The sequence below is a fragment of the Gymnoscopelus microlampas genome, assembly GCF_963454915.1.
Source record: "Gymnoscopelus microlampas genome assembly, chromosome: 2".
In the NCBI taxonomy this organism is placed as follows: Eukaryota; Metazoa; Chordata; class Actinopteri; order Myctophiformes; family Myctophidae; genus Gymnoscopelus; species Gymnoscopelus microlampas.
In genome coordinates, this window is record NC_139939.1 from 50301336 (window position 1) to 50321914 (window position 20579).

Here is a 20579-nt window from a genome sequence, read left to right on the forward strand (position 1 = left end):
TGTCTCCTAAATCTCAACAGTATTCTGAAAAACGTATGTTTCTATATCAGTGGTGCTCAATCCTTTTCATGTCAAGGACCCCCAAAATTATATGTATTTGGCCGTGGACCCCCATCAAAATGTTTTGTTCCAGGGACCCCCCCAGAAGCAAAGATTTGAGTTACAAATGTTCGCTTTAAAATATATATATACTCAAAGATTTGCACAATTTTCACGATTTTTCAAAAATAGCAGATCTACAAGCTCGTAGCGCGGCACTCGGTGCCGCGCTATGAGCTTGTATATCTGCTATTTGTGAATAGCCCAAAGTGTAAAATAATGCTTTTTAGCTCAAATCTAAAAATGACACAGATCCAGGTCTTAATGGGTTAATAACACCAGACTGATGATTGGTGGCCATCCAATTCAATTCTCTCACTGGAGAGAGAGAGGTGTTCATACACTGGCGGATAATTATGGAGCAGAGTGTTTGTGTTCCTTTCAAGACTTATGTAATTAACTTGATTTACCATGTTCCTGTTTTCTTTCTACAATTAAGATTGGCACGTTAGGCTAGTTTTTTTCCCCATGGCAAAATCCTCATGCAACACATCCGCTTCATTAAAAGTATGCACAGCACTAGAGCCACAAGTGGTTTGGTTTCCTGACTTTCCAGTATGCGTAATAGATTTATAGACGAAACGTGGTACAACTTGTTACTGGCCTTCAGAATTCTTGATCACTAGCAAATACATTATAATTTTACGCAGAGTGCATTTGACACTCAGGTATAGCTCTATCAGTGATTGCTGACCCTAGCTGCACTCTGTGTTCTATGAAGGCTGTTGGCACATATTTACATATATTCTGGATATGCTCTCGAATAACCAGACTCTGGGAGATGGTTGCCTCTAACCTCTCCGAAGATGTTTGAGAATACAGTTAATATATTCACTCATTTAAAATGATCTATCCAACCGTGGGCCTGACACTGACCAAAAAGGAGTGGTACTAGCCAAACTTACGGCATTGAGAAAATGGATTGCTATGTACTGGAACACACCCCACCCCCTCCCGTTTCCAGTGTGGATGCTAATATCTAGATATTGTGTACTTGGAGCTATCGACAGCCCATGAACAGTACATGTGGAATTCGGTATCTTCGGTATCTTCGGTAACATTAAAACCCCTTTTAGAAAGACCACCTGGGAGGTTGCTGGTTGGGATGGGGTGTTTTTTAAAGGTGGGACGTCTGTTTCCGTGATTTAATTGTCTTTCTTTTTTTGTTTATTTTTCCTTCCTCCTTTTTGTCACCAATATGTATGCTTATGGACACTGATTGTGTGCAGTTATTATTTATTATTTTCTCTGTGAACATTGATCATGTTACCAATGTCAGTGAAGGAATAAATGTATTATCAAACAAATCGCATATACTCACTGGCATGTAGTTGTCAGCCAACACAGAGAGGAAGTACTTGTGGCCATTGTCCTTCACCAAGTCAGCTTGGCATGACTGTGGAGAGAGAGAGAGAGAGATGAAATAAAGAGAGGGAGAGGTAGAGAGTCATATGGGAGAGTTCACTTTTTTTTTACACAGATGTTTTGGGGAATAGCTCAAGGTCACTTGTCATTCACACAGCATCTCCGTCATCCCTTTCCGCTGGGAGTATTTCTATATTCCTCCATGGCTGCTCTACCAAAACACTGGATGAATACTGAATACTGATGAGACAACTCTGACTTCTTCTTGCATTGAGAAAGTTTTCAGCCTCTGTCGTTGAAGGATGCATGATAAATGTACAGTACGTAAACACATGCACGACCGGACACACATGCACGCACACTCATGCGTGCACACACACACACACACACACACACACACACACACACACACACACACACACACACACACACACACACACACACACACACACACACACAGCTTTCTTTTCAGTCAATCAATAAATGCTGGTGTGTCTCATTACAAAGTGCTCAGTATATCCGCATAGCTAATTATACCCCAACGATACTGACATACATGACTTCATACCAAGTAACTTTGAAACGGAATTGCCGATCGCTTGTTTCAAACGTTCATTATCAAATAACGTTAACCCATTAAGACCTGGAACGCATCCGTGTCATTTTAAGATTTGAGCTAAAAAGTATTATTTTACACTTTGGCTATTCAAAAATAGCAGATCTACAAGCTCATAGCGCGGCACCGAGTGCCGCGCTACGAGCTTGTAGATCTGCTATTTTTTTTAAATCGTGAAAATGTGTGCAAATCTTTCAATATATATATATTCTTTTAAAGCAAACATTAACTAAAATCTTTGCTTCTGGGGGGTCCCTGGAACAAAATATTTTGAGATGGGGGTCGGCGACCAAATACATTTTGGGGGTCCTTGACATGAAAAAGTTTGAGAATTACTGATAAAGAAACATACGTTTTTCAGAAAACCACCAGCTCCCTAGGCTGGTGGGGGGAGTGTAGTGCCCAGGATCACTTAGCAAATTGGCACCGGGTGAAAAAAAGGGTTACAAAATCGAGGGATCAAAATTATAAAAAAGGATTTAGAAGACATTTTGCAGAATCGGAACCTCAGGCCTCAATGGGTTAAAGATGAGCTTGCACATGCATGCATGAGCATATTTATGTAGAACTTACGCTGTCGACGGCCAGGATCTTAGCCCAGATAAAGACCAACAGCGGCCGCAGTTCTCTGGCCGAGCTCTGGAGCAGCTTTAACACATAGGGGAAGATCCCTACGGACAGGGCCTATACACAGGAATACACACACAACAAGAGTATTCATTAACCACTTGGCTGTCCACACAGAACTATCAGGTTCCATACCTGGTGGCTGGAATCCCCCCACCAAAGGAATGAAAAATGCATGAGCACACACACACAAAAAGCAATTTAGGAGCACAAGCTGGGAGGGAGATTGAAAATGACCATTGCCGACTTTGAGCCTCGAGTTGCACATTATGCCTCTTTACTGGGTGGTATGAATTCATTTTTGTGGCTACAGTACAGTATATGCCACAAAACATTTGTCATCATAGAACGCTGTGTTAACATAGTAGATTAAAAGACATTTGCTGCAATGTATTTACTAGAATTAAGTACAAAGTGACTGACACTATAATCCCACATGATTAAAATAACAAAGGAAATCAAAAGTGAATATAATGAAGGCATTCATGCGTTTTCACTGATATAGAAGTACAAAGTTTCCAAATTTCCCACGCAACAAAATAAAGCGGTGCTACTAAAATGTTGGCATAAAAGATTAAGAGATTCCACTGCATTCCACTGTCATAATTAACTATCTTGAGATGTTCATATCATTTTTGTTTTATATATGTTTTTAATATGGAACAATAGGCTAACAACTATTATCTCAAAAATATGGCTAGATGTACACTGCTCAAAAAAAATAAAGGGAACACTTTGATCCCTTAATTCTTTTGAGTTTTTTTCATGAACTGTGTACATAATGCTAACGAAAACTGCTCAAAAGAATTAAGGGATCAAAGTGTTCCCCTTATTTTTTTGAGCAGTTTACAATGTGTACTAAACCCTTAAAATGCACATAGTGCACGTGTACTGTGTGTGTGTGAACCAACCAGACTGACAGCCCAGGGCCCCAGGTCCAGGAACCGACCCAATAGATCCAAGGCCCGCAGCCGATGCACCTGACTGAGGAGGACCTGAAAGAGAGCATGGGAGAGAGGTGTCAATGGAGCCCAGATTAACACAGGACACAAGGGGGGGAGTAATTACTGTGGTGCGAAGATATAAGATACGAAATCTTTATTGTCATTGTACTGCTGTGTAAGACAACAACAAAATGAAATTGCAATGGCACTCGCTGAATTTAACCCACTAAGACCTGGAACGTATCTGTGTCACTTTAGATTTATTTGGCTATTCAAAAATAGCAGATATACAAGCTCATAGCGCGGCACCAAGTGCCGCGCTATGAGCTTGTATATCTGCTATTTTTGAAAAATCGTGAATTTTTTTCAAGATTTTTTTCCAAAAAAAGAATCGCCTCAGGTCTTAAAGGTTTAAAACAATAATAAAAAAATGTCTTTGTTAAGAATGAGATGGTTGGCAGAACACCGGGTCGTCAGGTTTTGCGACTCATCCCTGTCTGCTAACTCATCGTTGTTAGAGAAACCTGGAAAGGTCTATGACTGATGTCGTATCGTATGCGAACTTGAAGTAGTTGCATGGATGCAGAGATAGTCATTTTATCTTGTCAAAAAAAATTTGCTCATCGGGAGCAATAGGCTCTATGCACAGCAGCCATATTGGAATGAAATTGGGCCTCTTCTTACTTCCTTCACAGGTGTTACCAATGATACTAATGAAGGCTCTGTTCCATTCTGGTTAAACAGAGTCAGGGTGCTGATATTGTGCATGTTGGCTCACTAGAAACACTCAGCTACACCTCATGGTTCCTTGAAGGGGTTATAAATGGCCCCTTACGGGTGTGTAACTCTGAGAGTGTACAAATGGACCCGTATGGGTCCATTTGGTTCCATTTGTACACTCTCAAGAGTTATAGGGGTCCTTGAAATTAAAAGGTTTGAGAACCACTGTGCTACACGAAATGGAACAGAGCCTTCACTGGAATCATTGGTAACACCTGTGAAGGAAGTAAGGAAGAGGCCCAATTTCTTTCCAATATGGCCTGCTGTGCATAGAGCCAATTAGGGGTTCAGTGTCTTGCTCAAGGACACTTCCGACAGTAACTCTGGGGGAGCCAGGGATCGAACTGGGAACCTTCCGTTTCACCAAGCGGCCGCTCTACAGTACCTCCTGTCCTGAGCCACTGCCGGCGCCCATACATGGGCATATTGGTCGGATAGGGTACGGTACGTAGGTGCGACGTAGGTGTGAGGGCTGCGTGGGTGAAACTGAGGTCTAAGAAGAGCATCCCGTCGTGTCTGCTCTTTCCAGCTCCACAGTGGCAGGGATGTTTCATGTAATGTGGTGCCAAAATCAGCTCCTCAAAGTATTTGGCTATATTTAAGGTGAGTGAGTTCGGGCAGAGGGAGAAGAGGACTGAGAAGGGGGGCGGGGGGGGGGGGGGGGGGGGGGTGCGGGGGAAAAGGAAGGAAGGAGAGGTAGTATGAGACAGGTGGCTCTCCCACCACTCCTGAAAGATTTTGGCACCAGTAAGGATGCGCTTGTTTACTCTGTGTGAGTGTGAGTGCGAGTGTGAGTGTGTGTGGGGCTTGCTTTTATAACTGCTGCATCTTGGATGCCATCGTTTGTTGATTTCAAACCAATATGAATTGTTGCCAGACAATACCTGCAATTGCTGCCATGTGCGTGTGTGTGTGTGTGTGTGTGTGTGTGTGTGTGTGTGTGTGTGTGTGTGTTCATGAAAAGCACGCGTGATATTGAATACGGTTATTACAAAGCAGCTTTGTGATAAAGTGCACTTTAAGGGTTTGTTTGTTGTGTGTGTGTGTGTGCGGGGGCGTGTGCCTGTGTAATCCCTCGGTACAGGCAGATGCTACTGGAACTACGTGCCAGCCGGACATTGGTGTATCCCCTCGCTGAACAGTCCCATACTGTGTTTTGTGCGGAACAACCATATGGAGGGGAGCGGATTCCTTAATGCCTGCCTACACAAACACCGGGATGAATATACACTTTCACACCCACACTCATATCTATTTCCATCAACAGTAATGTTATTAGCACATTCTGTGACCAAAACCAAAGCGAGCATCGCCACGTGCCTCGGTTAGAAACCGGGGAAAGTCCATTTGCCAGGGTTATCTCCAGCCCCCTAGGGAAGAACGTGGGAATGTGGGTATGTACGTGTATGTATGTGTGTACAGTATATGAGTTGACACATGTTTGTGTGAGAGAGTTCTAAAATTATGACTGAGCTATTAACCCATTAAGACCTGAAGCCGATTCCACATGTCTCCTAAATCTCAACAGTTTTCTGAAAAACGTATGTTTCTATATCAGTGGTGCTCAAACTTTTTTATGTCAAGGACCCCCAAAATGATATGTATTTGGCCGCAGACCCCCATCAAAGTATTTTGTTCCAGGGACCCCCAGAGGCAACGATTTGAGTTAAAAATGTTCGCTTTAAAAAATATATATTTCAAAGATTTGCACACATTTTCACGATTTTTCAAAAATAGCAGATCTACAAGCTCATAGCACGGCACTCGGTGCCGCGCTATGAGCTTGTATATCTGCTATTTTTGAATAGCCCAATCTGTAAAATAATGCTTTTTAGCTCAAATCTAAAAATGACACAGTTCCAGGTCTTAATGGGTTAATGAGTAAAGTCATAACTGCTATGAAGAGCCCAATGGTACAAATAGTTAATACCACAAAACACTGTTATTCTGCCTGTTAAGGATAACTATATCCAAAGTTCACAGAGATTCAAAGCACTCGTGTAGTATTGAGGTGCTGGCCAACGAAAGTAAGCAATAAAAATATTATTAGAGTCGTCTTGTCGCACACTCGTAGCTTCACAATTATTTATGACACGGAGAGAAAAACAAATACTTTTCGGCAGCAGGGCAGCCTTCTTCAGGGGTATATATATTCACTCATACTGTATATGTGCATTGTTGATATAGACTGTACATATACTCATTATATTCATATTCACTGTTGATAGATGTACAGTACATATATTATCCAGATACATACTGTACAGATGTGTCACTTCAAAACTTCACACGTTACTGTTCTTTCCCTGAAAGTGGCCTGAAAATGCATTTTTTTCCTCCCTTTTCTGCCCTTAAAATGCACTGTTTTGCCCCTGAAAAGAAGTTGTCACTACACACCCCCGTTTTTCCCTTCAACAGACATCCATATACATGAGAACAAAAGAATGTGTGTTGAATAAGGTGTCAGACTCATTATGAGGCGAAAGGTGATTTGACCAGTTGCTCAAATTAATTAGCATCATAAAAGCAGTGATCATCAAAATAATTCAGCATTTTAAATGCCCTTCTTTGTCCCTCTTATTGCCCTGGGAATCCCCTGAAAATGTACTGTCTTGGCGATGGCAGGACATGTGAAGTTTTGAAGTGGCACATCTGTATGTCAGTCGCATGCGTGTTTGTGCACGTACGTACATACGTACATACATGTTTGTTGTAGAACTGTATGAAAAGGCATTCAGGGAGTGAACATTACTGCACATTACTTTGATGAAAACTCTTTTTCATTTCCTATCGGCATGTTGCACGTGGTAAGAACAACGGCATCACATCATTAAATGACTATGTACTTTGTGAGTGCATAATTATAGCACGTCTTGGACAAATAGAATTATAATGCGAGTTGCTAATGAATACAGCTCTGTGTACACTGCTCTTTGACCTTACAGTAATATCACACCCCCAGAGGTAATCCCACCCCCCCCCCCCATCATCAAATCCTGTTAATCTTTTATGGATGGAAGAGTCGTTATCGTGGTAACACATTGCTTTATCTTTCCTCTCCTCTCGCTCATTTTCACTAAAGCTCCTTACTGGTGGATTATATTTGCTCTCTCCTTTTTTGGAGGTAGTTAATCTCTCTTCCGACTGTCGATTGAAGATAGGACAACAAGAAACTTGTTTAACCCATTAAGACCTGAGGCGATTCTTAACACATTGGGTGCCAAAACCGTATATATACTTATTTTCAAAAACTGACGTCGAGTGCCAAAACCGTACAGTATATATACGTATTTTGAAAAAAAAAAATGAAAAAAAAAAAATGCACCATGAGATATGATTTTTCAAAGATTTAGACTTTAATCCACTTCCTGGTTAACTTATGACTTCAAAAGCCTGTATCTCTGCTCCTGTGTACTTTTTTTTTTTACAATGTATTTTTGACTATTTTCAACTGGCTGCAACTATGGAACGGATTACCGAATGTTTTTAATTTTTTCCCCCCGATTGTACGAGACCTCTATGTGTGTAATGCGGGGATCACCGTGAGGACGGTGATCACTGAAAATATTTTGTGACTACTTGAAAAAGGTTCAAAAACGGTTAAAAATCCAGGCACTCAACGTACACTTTTTTAATAAAACTCTGGCACCCCAAGTGTTAAAAAAGTTTTTTGAAAAAAATCTGAAAAATATTTTTTCAAGATTTTTCAAAAATAGCAGATCTACAAGCTCATAGCGCGGCACTCGGTGCCACGCTATGAGCTTGTATATCTGCTATTTTTGAATAGCCAAAGAAATCTAAAGTGACACAGACGCGTTCCAGGTCTTAATGGGTTAAATGTGCAGAACTCTTGCGTTACTTATTACAAGTAAGACGCGCGAACGCTGGAAGCGAACGCAGCTCGAAAATAACAATAAGAAGAATAGAAAGGAATGAGCAATTACTTGCCATCCGGCCTGAAAAATAAACAAATGACATGGAATTCTTAGATATCCCAATAGATGAACTCGTGTAGATGCTTGTAGATGTGTTATTTTTGACTGTCGCTGCTATATTTTTCTCAGAGGAGTGTAATTAGTCACCCAGGGGCACAGGCGAATTTCAGCCACACTGTAGTGCATGCAGGCAATGAGAGCGTGAGTCACATGGGGGCAGCCAATGAGAGCGTGAGTGACATGGGGGCGCGGCTGCACACATACTGCACACAGACAAACAGACACACAAGCCGAGCCGAGTTTCATAGTATGCTCCACTTGGGCGGAGGCGCCTCCTTCCGCGTTCGCAATTATGCAACTGTGTGCTTTTATGTGTTTATCCACTACACAGAATGTGCATGTGCGTCACACGTCAGCGGACGCGTATCAGCCTGTGATTTTCTTTGCTCCTACAGTGTGTGGTGGTCATAATCTTGTGTAATGTTCAAGAGCACTTTAGAAAAACAAGCAGAGATGTAGTTATCTTGCAAAATCATGTTCTTTGCGTACACTTGTCGAGTGACCTGTGACGCGTGCGCACACACACACACACACACACACACACACACACACACACACACACACACACACACACACACACACACACACACACACACACACACACACACACACACACACACACACACACAGCTGATGTATATGTTGAAGTGCTCATGTGGCCGATAGTCGCTTCTTTTGGGCTGGTTTTCCAAGACCTGGTTGCTTGTTTCTCTCACAGAATCTGGCAACACTGAGTGGAACCCCCCCACCCCCTCCGCCTCAACCCTTCCAGTGCTCTTCTATCAGTCTTCCACTGCTGTGCTTTTTATTTGCCTTTTTACGGGTCCCGGCAGAGCTACAGTAGCTGGATGGAAGGGCTGCTGCGGCTCCAAGCTCATGCTGACTCAGCCGGAAATTACCATTCAACACAGCGCCGCTAACACTGTGATATAATATAACCCATTAAGACCTGGAACTGTGTCATTTTTAGATTTGAGCTAAAAAGCTTTATTTTACACTTTTGGCTATTCAAAAATAGCAGATATACAAGCTCATAGCGCGGCACCGAGTGCCGCGCTACGAGCTTGTAGATCTGCTATTTTTGAAAAATCGTGAAAATGTGTGCAAATCTTTGAATATATACATTTTCAAAGCGAACATTTTTACCTCAAATCGTTGCTTCTGGGGGGTCCCTGGAACAAAATATTTTGATGGGGGTCCGCGGCCAAATACATATCATTTTGGGGGTCCTTGACATGAAAAAGATTGAGCACCACTGATATAGAAACATACGTTTTTCAGAAAACTGTTGGGATTTAGGAGACGTGTAGAATCGGCTTCAGGTCTCAATGGGATAACCCAGTGTACGACACTGTGGGGCAGGACAGGGGGAACAACTCCCAGCGCTATTTCTTCAGAGCCTGACATACCACTCTGAGGGGGCTCGGAAAAGACAAGACTTTGGCCCAATTAGGCTGCTCCAAACAAATTGAGGTCATCACAAGGAAAATAAAATCTTTTTTTCCCTTTCTCTGCAGGGGAAAAGACTGCAAACTGTGTGTTTCATTTACTGAAAATAGATGAATTCCAGGGATTCACGCAGTGCACAAGGAGCAGCGTGACCTCTCATCTCAGCAAAACAGAGTAGAGCTCGGTCAAAGTCAATATTCATTGGCATTACAAACTAAAAATGTGGCTTTTGCTTAACCCATTGAGACCTGGAACTGTCTCATTCTTAGATTTGAGCTAAAAAGCATTATTTTACACTTTGGGCTATTCAAAAATAGCAGATATACAAGCTCATAGCTTGTAGATCTGCTATTTTTGAAAAATCGTGAAAATGTGTGCAAATCTTTGAATATATAAAGCAAACATTTTTTACTCAAATCTTTGCTGCTGGGGGTCCCTGGAACAAAATAATTTGATGGGGGTCTGCGGCAAAATACATATCATTTTGGGAGTCCTTGACATGAAAAAGATTGAGCACCACTGATATAGAAACAAACGTTTTTCAGAAAACTGTTGAGATTTAGGAGACATGTAGAATCGGCTTCAGGTCTCAATGGGTTAAATGTTCTAACCCAACCCCTGGGTTGTACGCATGTAAGATGTTGGAAGTGTGGTAAATTGCACTGGCCGGCTTGTAAGTGTACTTGGTAGTAGTGCTCTGTGTGTGTGTGTGTGTGTGTGTGTGTGTGTGTGTGTGTGTGTGTGTGTGTGTGTGTGTGTGTGTGTGTGTGTGTGTGTGTGTGTGTGTGTGTGTGTGTGTTCTCAATGATCTGTACGACTGATGAACTGAAGTGGAAGAGATAAAACTCCTCATCTAAACCAGTGGTTTCCGATACATCGGGTCACAGAGCTCAGAGTGGCAGTTGAAGACACTCTGCCATAATAAACTAACAGAGTTTACAACACACAAGATACGACAGAACTCCCCTTGATGCAAACAAACTAAAAAACAACACAAGACTGGACTGAGAAGATTAGCTTCCATGTTTGTTGATTATTCTTTGACACATGTCAAAGCCAGAATACAGGTGTTACCAACACAAAGTACAACTTGAGGCCTGCACTGCGAAGCAGGATTTGCTGTTAGTGAGGTAACTTCATAGCCTGGTAAACCCTCCCTCCGGAAATCTCATTTCCATTTGATTTCAGGAGTGAGTCTGGCCTGATCGCCCATTCTGCAATATTGGCTGTGGGCTGGAGTTGGGCGGGAGTAATACCGTTGACTGACAACCCCTTCAGCCAATGATCGTTTTTCCCCATCAGCCAATCAGCAGTTCACCAGACTAATGTGACGCAACGAAACTTTTGAGACGGCCATGCCCAAAATAGGTTGCCTTATTCAGATACATGTGTGTCACTGCCTGCCCGCCCCGGCCGGTTCTCTGAATTTTTATTTTTAAATAGGCTCTGTCACTATTAATTGACCACATATATGAAGTTAAACAACATCTCTTAAAAGTAAATTTCGTGCCTCAAAATAGAAGTTTGAGAGCTTTTTGAAGTAAAAAAACAGCGGAGAAAATAGCGGACAGAAAAGATGGCTGCCGTTCGTGTTTCGTCGGCTGCATTCAAGCTGCACTCGGTGCCATTCGGGCTCACTCGAACTCGCCACCTGATTGGCCAAATGTCGCTGTCAATCACAGAACGATGTGCGACGACGCTGATAGGCTCGTCCGTTTCGTGTACACAGCCAATATTGCAGAATGGGCGATCAGGCCAGACTCACTCCTGAAATCAAATGGAAATGAGATTTCCGGAGGGAGGCTTTACCAGGCTAGTAACTTCAGGCGTAACCCTGCGTTTTCACAGACATGATGGTGGTTCACTTCTTACTAGGGTACATCACCCTGGTAACTTGTGTTGTACACCTAACCTGCTCGGGAGCAGGTTAGGTTCGTGATCAATACGTACACTAGTACTGCCTACTGATCAAACCCCAATTCTCTTGGAAAATGCCATCACCATTCATAGTGCATCCCGTGAGGGGATCTCTTAGGAGGGAAAGAGTGTTCATAAACAGGAAAACCCTTTGGCTTTCCATGACAATTTTTTATATGAGAGATATAGATTCTTGTCGGAGAGAGTGAGTTATCCGTGTCAGCTGCTTGAGTCATGGCTTTCATTGGCTGCGAGCAATATGCTTGCAGCCAATGAAAGCCATTTCATATACACGGCATGAAGCCATTTATTGTGTTTTGTATACCCATATCATCCTACAGACTGATTTAAGCACTGGAACCTTGTATTTCTTTACTTATAAGATATGAAAGTAAGTCTCCTTACTCCTTTGATTTATGACTTAATATATTATTATGTTTTGCTCCTAACTCTGTTTTACAGTACACTGCTGGGGTTGCAGCTGAAAGATGACAGTAAGCAAGACAATAATTTAATGGAATACATAAATGCAATTATAGGCTACTTTTGCCCTAATGATTGGGACAGGGATATTATAAGCGTCTTACTTTAGACATTCGGATTTTTTTTGCCAGCAGTCCTCCCTGCATTTGGCAGCTGCTACCGCGTTGCTTTTTGCCTAGGTTATGTGTTTGAATTGTTCATATTTGTCTAATGATATAGATTGAAAAATAATCACACCCTGTGTGAAGGTAGCGGCGCCTTTGATACATTTTGTCATCGATATGTGTTTATAATGTGTTTATAAACACACGTGTCATGTGAAGCTTGACCAATCACTTTGTTGACGGGTCTGACCAATCAGAGCGTTGACGGGTCTGACCAATCAGAGCGTTGACGGGTCTGACCAATCAGAACGTTGACGGTGAACACGGACAAAGTCAGGTATAGAGCAGGATCCGCTCTATACCTAAAGGTATAGAGCGGCTAGCGCCGCTAATAACATTACACAAATGAATGACAAATGACAAAAGGGTAACAACAATGCATAATACATGGCCCTGGCTTCATGGTACCCTGAGAAGCATCAACCACGATGCACCCTGATCCATATTACCATGTAGAATCTGTTGCACATGTTGTTGCTTGAGAGGTTTTACAAACTCCCGTACAAATACTACACCTGATCTATTTTCCCAATATCTACAACACTGGTGTAAATCGGTATCAAGAGAGAAGGAAACATGTCCAAAAAAGTTTTCTTGGACATGCTGACTAAATATCAGCCCTAAGAGGCACATATCACAGTCCTTGGTTACTGTACAGATGTGCCACTTCTGTCCTGCCATCGCCAAGACAGTAAATTTTCAGGGGATTCCCAGGGCAATAAGAGGGACAAAGAAGGGCATTTAAAATGATGAATTATTTTGATGATCACTGCTTTTATGATGCTAATTAATTTGAGCAACTCTTCAAATCACCTTTCGCCTCATAATGAGTCTGACACCTTCTCAACACACATTCTTTTGTTCTCATGCATATGGGTGTCTGTTGAAGGGAAAAACGGGGGGGTTTAGTGACAACTTCTTTTCAGGGGCAAAACAGTGCAATTTTAAGGGCAGAACAGGGAGGAAAACATGCCTTTTCAGGCCACTTTCAGGGAAAGAACAGTAACGTGTGAAGTTTTGAAGTGGCACATCTGTATGTCTGTAGTCTAACAGTGTTGATACAGTATTTGTCATGTATCCCATTAAAAACGGGAAAGCATCCATGTCATTTTAGAATGTAGCTATATACAGTATAGCAACATAAGGACACAGGTCTTAATGGGTTAAGTGTCTGTGTGTGTGTGTGTGTGTGTGTGTGTGTGTGTGTGTGTGTGTGTGTGTGTGTGTGTGTGTGTGTACCTGTAGGACAATGGGGAGCTGCTCTGGTGGATTCCTGTTTTCTACACCCATGGTCAGCCACACCTGGAATGCTGTCAGCTGTTCTGCAAAGAAAGGGCTATGCTGTGGGCAGAACACACACACACACACACACACACACACACACACACACACACACACACACACACACACACACACACACACACACACACACACACACACACACACACACACACACACACACACACACACACACACACACACACACAATCAATGAAATATTCCTTTTCAATAAGTCACACAAACCATTGTATTCATGAATAAAATGAGCTGGTGCCAAAACGCTGTGATGTCATCAGGAGCTGATCTGTTATGATTGGCCTCCTGAAAAACTGGCAGAGCCTTAAATAATGTATTGTTTTGATCATGCTGCGTGGGGAGGATTGCTCTGAATAGCAACTTTTAGACCCTTTTTTGTACCTACGTCATTCATGACGCCATCGTGTTAGCTGGAGGCAAAACAAAGGAATATATTGGACTGGCAACAAACGTATTATCACCCCTACGATAGTAGCAAAGTTCTTTGGCTGAAGGCTAACTACTCGCCCACTGAACATGTCTTCTAGAATCCAAAAAGTAATGGCTCCCAACTTGAAAAAAAGTATTGCATATTATTATTCCATATCACCTTGCGTTTCTGTTCCAAACAAACCAGTCTGATTCGCTCTAGAGCTAACCTGACACCGTCAAATGGAAGAAGCTTGCGACACACATTTTGTTTCACAGCCTACTTCCATCTGAGACTCCTGAAGCAGAATCGATGACAGACGGCATTTTCATTTTTTCAAGCTACTAGGCAGGTGATTGGATGATCCCGCCCCTAGCAGCCGCTGATTGGTTCGAACACGCAGCGGTTCGGGCAGCTTTACTCCCTGAGCGATCACAGACCTCCTTCCTGAAATCAAATGCAAATGAGATTTCCAGAGGGAGGGGGGTTTACCAGGCTACTCTAGAGCCTGCATACTATATAATTATAATTAAAATGTTTTAATTTGTGCACGCCGCACACACATGCACAGATTGCACATACCGTTTAGGTACCTGCTCTAGACTCAGAGCGGATTAGCAACCTGCAAAGGGAATTGATCCCAGTCTAATTGCAACAACAGATGCCACTGCCAGTCAAAAATAATTTAACCCATTGAGACCTGAAGCCGATTCTACATGTCTCCTAAATCTCAACTTTCCTGAAAAACGTATGTTTCTATATCAGTGGTGCTCAATCTTTTTCATGTCAAGGACCCCTAAAATTATATGTATTTGGCCGCCGACCCCCATCAAAATATTTTGTTCCAGGGACCCCCCAGAAGCAAAGATTTGAGTTAAAAATGTTCGCTTTAAAAATATATATATTCAAAGATTTGCACACATTTTCAAGATTTTTCAAAAATAGCAGATCTACAAGCTCATAGCGCGGCACTCGGTGCCGCGCTATGAGCTTGTATATCTGCTATTTTTGAATAGCCCAAAGTTTAAAATAATGCTTTTTTAGCTCAAATCTAAAAATGAGACAGTTCCAGGTCTTAATGGGTTAAGACAACTAACTAAATAGGAAACGTATTTAGGACCCTACGGAAGTCCCTGGATAGGCGCTACACCAGAATACTGTGTGCAGAACAACACAGCAACTAAAACGAGCACCTTTACCAACAAGCATTCTGTATGGGAGGGGCTATCAAGAGTGAGTGAGAAGATACCGTAGCAGCCAGGCGTCACTGTGACAAACAGGGGCGTCACGGCCATTCACTGTGAGTACGACGCGACACCCTCACTCTCACACATCCGTGATTTCATACCCCCCACTTTTTGATAATAAATCGCACAAAAACACACATTTTTTAAAATACAGAATTTGTTTACATTTGACAGTTACAAATGTTTTTCACGCTTTTTCAAAAATAGCAGATCTACAAAGCAGATCTACTATTTTTTAATAGTCAAAGTGTAAAATAAGGGGTATAGTCCACCGAAAGTCCATCCCCCCCACCTTCTGAGAGCCTGTGACGTCCAAAAGGGCGTCCAAAACCTAGATATGTGGACATACTAAAGAAAGATGGGGCCTGATACGTACGGGAGAGCTACTAGCCAGATGTATGGAGGAGGATGGAGACTGGGGACGATAATGGAGGAGGGCTCCTCTGAGGATGACCTCAAGATAGTGTGTTACTATTGGAGTGGCGATGACAGCACGGCTAAATAGCCGGTTGATGGATGATGTGCAGAGGAAAGTATCAACCTGCTTAGCAGTTGATTGGCTAAATCAATTTGCCTGTAATGCAAAATTTTCTATGACGTTATGATATCTTAGGATGAATGGTACAGTAGAAAAATGTCATTAACTCCATCCCGGGTCCGCCACAGCTTAAAACGTGCGCGGATAGGCCTTGCGTTAGATCACATATTTTAATAGATTTTCTAAATGTATTTTTTAGATCTGACGTTAACAACCTCAAATCAAGGTAGGAAAACGCTTAGGGCAAAATCTTCCTTTAAAACAGAGAAAACAGCGGCCATTTCCTTTACTTTTGCACGGTACTGTTTGGGCATTACTTAATGGAAAAACCTGAGTTGAAATATGGATAATATAAGACTTCTGCCAAAACGCAACGATGTGCTATAAAGCAGTGTTCACTGTTCAGTAATACTAGGGGGGGGGGGGCACCTAGACAAGTATATACTCTTCCTCCTCCTCTTCCTCCTCCTCCTCTGCCAACTTTTATGTGCTGCCACTTTTTCTCCCTTATCCTCCACCTGGTATGAGGAGGTGAGCATCTTCGCCATGACTCCTGTGAGAGCCCTTTCCCCTCCTCTCCCTCTTAAGTTCTTGTGCCATTCATTCAGACTGAAAACACTTAACACATTCAATCCGGGAATTAACGCATCTACAAATGTCTTCTAAAACGGGTTTCTGAAAAACGTATGTTGCTATATATATATCAGTGGTGCTCAAATCTTCATGTCAACGACCATCCAAAATCATGTGTATTTGGCCACGGACCCCCATCTAATACATATTTAGTTCCAGGGACCCCCCAGAAGCAAATATTTGAGTTACAAATGTTTGCTTAAAAATAATATTTAAAATCAAAGATTTCCAAAATGTTCACGATTAAAATAAATTAATAGCAGATATACAAGCTTATAGTGCCGCGCTATGAGCTTGTATATCTGCTATTTTTGAATAGCCCAAAGTATAAAATAATGGTTATAGTTAAAAATCAAAAAATGATGCGTTCCCGGTTTAAATGGGTTAACAGCAACTGTAATTGAGCCTCTCAGGATTACTAAGAGAGATTTCCCTTCACTGCCTCTCTCTCTCTTCTTCAGCATCTTTCTTTCCTTCCACACTCTGCTTGATTCCAACCATTGGCCGCTTCTCCTCCTTATCCTCCTTATTCTGTTTATCTGGAAATAATCATTCTGTGGAGCAGTTTATATGCTTTTTGTTTGTGACTTGATTTCCCATGATCTCGTTCTCTCTTCTGTCTTTGTCACACGCTCTGTTTCACTCATTATAAAAGGGGCAGCAAGTGGTATTGTTGTGTTGATATAAGTGTTAAATAGCTCTATATTCTGAAAGTAATCATTGCTATAGTGTTTATTCGGTAATGTGGGGTCCACCAGTCTCTCTCCTGCTCTTTTAGTAAACAGAAAATACATTTTCAGGTCCAGACAGGAGAGAGAACTGATACAGGATAAACGAGTGAATTTGGAAGTGATGACACAAAGATATGAGCAGACAAAAATTGGAACTGGAACACTATAACATTTAAGCTAACAAAACGTATAAAAGTATATTGGATGAAATTGGCAACCCACATGAAAATGTATTTTCTGTTTATTATAGAGCTGGGTAGACCCTTGTTAGAAGCTGTGTCTACTGAGAACACCCTTTTTAGCTGAGGAGCACCGTGGGTATCATGTCCATAGAGCTCGCATGCAGCGTTTGTTTTAACACCCACGACGTTCAAACCGATTAACCATTGATGTGCTTGAATGGTCCTTCTCTATGTTATTAGCATAAATTGCTTAGCTGAGACAATGGCTAACAAGGGCTTCTAGTGGTTGTGAAAACGATTCGGGTCGTGAATTACCTGGCTGTCAGACACAGCCAGGAGGATCAAAAGAGCTTTCTAGCTTGAAGGCAGCGCCCAGGGCACCAAAAACGCTGGCCGTCGGAAGCGCTGAGGCACGGTGCTCGGGTGCAGAGAAGAGTAGCACACCAGTGCGTCTTTAGAAATGCATGGCAGACTGGCACTGCCACCTCAGGAGGCGTTCTCAGCAAACACTCCATAGCAATAATTACTCAGAAAATGGAGCTTTATTTGAATCCAAAAATATCAATGACACTCCTTTTAACTCATTGAGTGCCATTCACGTGTTTCACGTGTTTTACCGCTATGGTGCAACGTGCCAATCACGTTTCACGTGTTTTTGAAAAAAATCGTTAAAAAAAAGAAAAAATATATATATTTTGTTCAGAACCCAAGATATCATTATCGGAAGATTAGCAGCTCCATCCACTCCTTGTTTAACTTATAACTGAAAAAGGCTGTATCAAGGCTCGCTTCCTAAGCACTTTTTTACTTTGAAAAAAAAATATTTAAAAAATCGCACTGACCAGAAATAGCCAGAAATAATTCGGGCACTCAATGAGTTAACAGATCTGTAAACAGTAATGGTGGCGCCCATGTAGCAATAGCATGGCAGTGACATCAGACGGACCACACACTACATATATATATACAAGAAAACACTATTTCCGAGCGACGGAAATAAGCGGATTTAGCCAAGATCTAAAGACTAGCCGTTCTGAGCTGCGGTTTAGGGAGTCCCCGAAATGTTGAACTTCACTCTCATCATGACCTCAAATCAAGGTAGGAAAACGCCTAGGGCAAAATTCTCCTCTGAGTAAAAGTGGTTAAGTCTGTCCTGTGGGTTCCATGCAATGTTAACCCATTAAGACCTGGAACTGTGTCATTTTTAGATTTGAGCTAAAAAGCATTATTTTACACTTTGGGCTATTCAAAAATAGCAGATATACAAGCTCATAGCGCGGCACCGAGTGCCGCGCTACGAGCTTGTAGATCTGCTATTTTTGAAAAATCGTGAAAATGTGTGCAAATCTTTGAATATATATATTTTTAAAGCGAACATTTTTAACTCAAATATTTGCTTCTGGGGGTCCCTGGAACAAGATATTTTGATGGGGGTCCGCGGCCAAATACATATAATTTTGGGGGTCGTTGACATGAAAAAGATTGAGCACCACTGATTTAGAAACATACGTTTTACAGAAAACTGTTGAGATTTAGGAGACATGTAGAATCGGCTTCAGGTCTCAATGGGTTAAAGGGTCTACACCATGAATTTTAACTTTTTCTTCATTTTTGTGTGTTTTTGGTCTCCCCCACCTCTCTTCTGTTCCAACAAATACCCGACTTCGAGCATGCAGGCTTTCATAGGCTATCTGTGGTTTTCATGTAAATTGGTCTGAAAACAGTCCGTCAGATTTGTTCCCCCACCCTACGTCACGTCTGGGAACAATTCCTCCCGTTTTTCAGTAACCACACAAAAAAAATCAAAATTTTTTTTTTTTTTTTTTTTTTTCATTTTTTTTTTTTTATACATTTTTTCTTATTTTTTTTTTTTACTTTTTCCACACAGAACCAGGACATGACATGCATACAAACTGGCTCAATAGCGCCCCGTGCCAAACAGGACAATGTGGTATTGCAGGTGAAAGTGCTTTATAAGCCAGAGAGAAGTTAGTTGGAATGAGTATATCTGAGGCTTGATTTAGGCTCAAACCTTTTGAAAAACGTTTGAGGGACATAAACAATATGATATCAAATATTATTATTATTTTTTAAATTCATGGTGTAGCTCCTTTAAGTCTGTCCTGTGGGTTTTATGCAATGTTAACCAATGACAAGTATTGATTGACAAGCGCTTGTGATTAAATAATAACTAGATTGGATCCATTGGAACACATGTTTTATGTGTATGAGCAAATCTGTATAATTCAAAGGAATAAAAGTCCTGCAACAGCTTTGCTCCTAAGTGTTTCATCAGGGGGGATCCTGATGAAGGCCAACTGTGGCCTGAAACGTTGTACCATGTCATTATTTCTGTGTTTTAACCCTTTAAGACCGGGAATGGATCTGTGACGTTTTGGATTTCTTTGGCTATTCAAAAGTAGCAGATCTACAAGCTCATAGCGCGGCACTTATGAGCTTGTATATCTGCTATTTTTGAAAAATCTTGAAAATGTGTGCAAATCTTTCAATATCTATTTATATAGATATCTTTTCCGTATATATATATTTTAAAGCAAACCTTTGTAACTCAAATCTTTGCTTCTGGGGGGTCCCTGAAACAACATATTTTGAGATGGGGGTCCGCGGCCAAATATACATCATTTTGGGGGTCCTTGAGGTTTGAGAACCATTGATATTATAGCGACATAAGTTTAAAAAAAAGGATTTAGAAAACATTTTTCAAAAAAACATTTAAAAACAAATAGCCAAAGAAATCTTAAGAAGACACCAATGCGTTCCCGGTCTTAAAGGGTTAAAGTAAACACTTAGGAGCAATGCTGTTGTGCGGACTTTTACTCTTTTGAACTGTCACACACACACACACACACACACACACACACACACACACACACACACACACACACACAACTGGTGTCCAGCACCAAATGTCTGTATAGACATAATATCATTGGCCAACAGATCCACCTATCTAAGCTTGCTTCTAAATACACAGACAGCAGTTCATCTCCATCATCACGGTTCCATGCCGCGTCAGTACATTTAACCCATTAAGGCCTGAGGTTCCGATTCTACAAAATGCC

At 41.6% G+C, this 20579-nt stretch overlaps 1 protein-coding gene across 2 annotated transcripts in view; it reads right to left on the reverse strand.

The window, feature by feature from the left end:
- The window catches only part of rptor (regulatory associated protein of MTOR, complex 1), a 256743-nt gene that overhangs the window by 79947 nt on the left and 156217 nt on the right, over nucleotides 1–20579 (reverse strand). For both annotated transcript variants that reach the window (XM_084044061.1, XM_084044060.1), the window contains exons 12-15: nucleotides 13679–13780; nucleotides 3619–3702; nucleotides 2654–2764; nucleotides 1421–1495 (exon numbers count right to left, since the gene is read on the reverse strand). In XM_084044061.1, the coding sequence (XP_083900187.1) occupies nucleotides 1421–1495; nucleotides 2654–2764; nucleotides 3619–3702; nucleotides 13679–13780 (372 nt within the window). The remainder of the gene's footprint in view (nucleotides 1–1420; nucleotides 1496–2653; nucleotides 2765–3618; nucleotides 3703–13678; nucleotides 13781–20579) is intronic.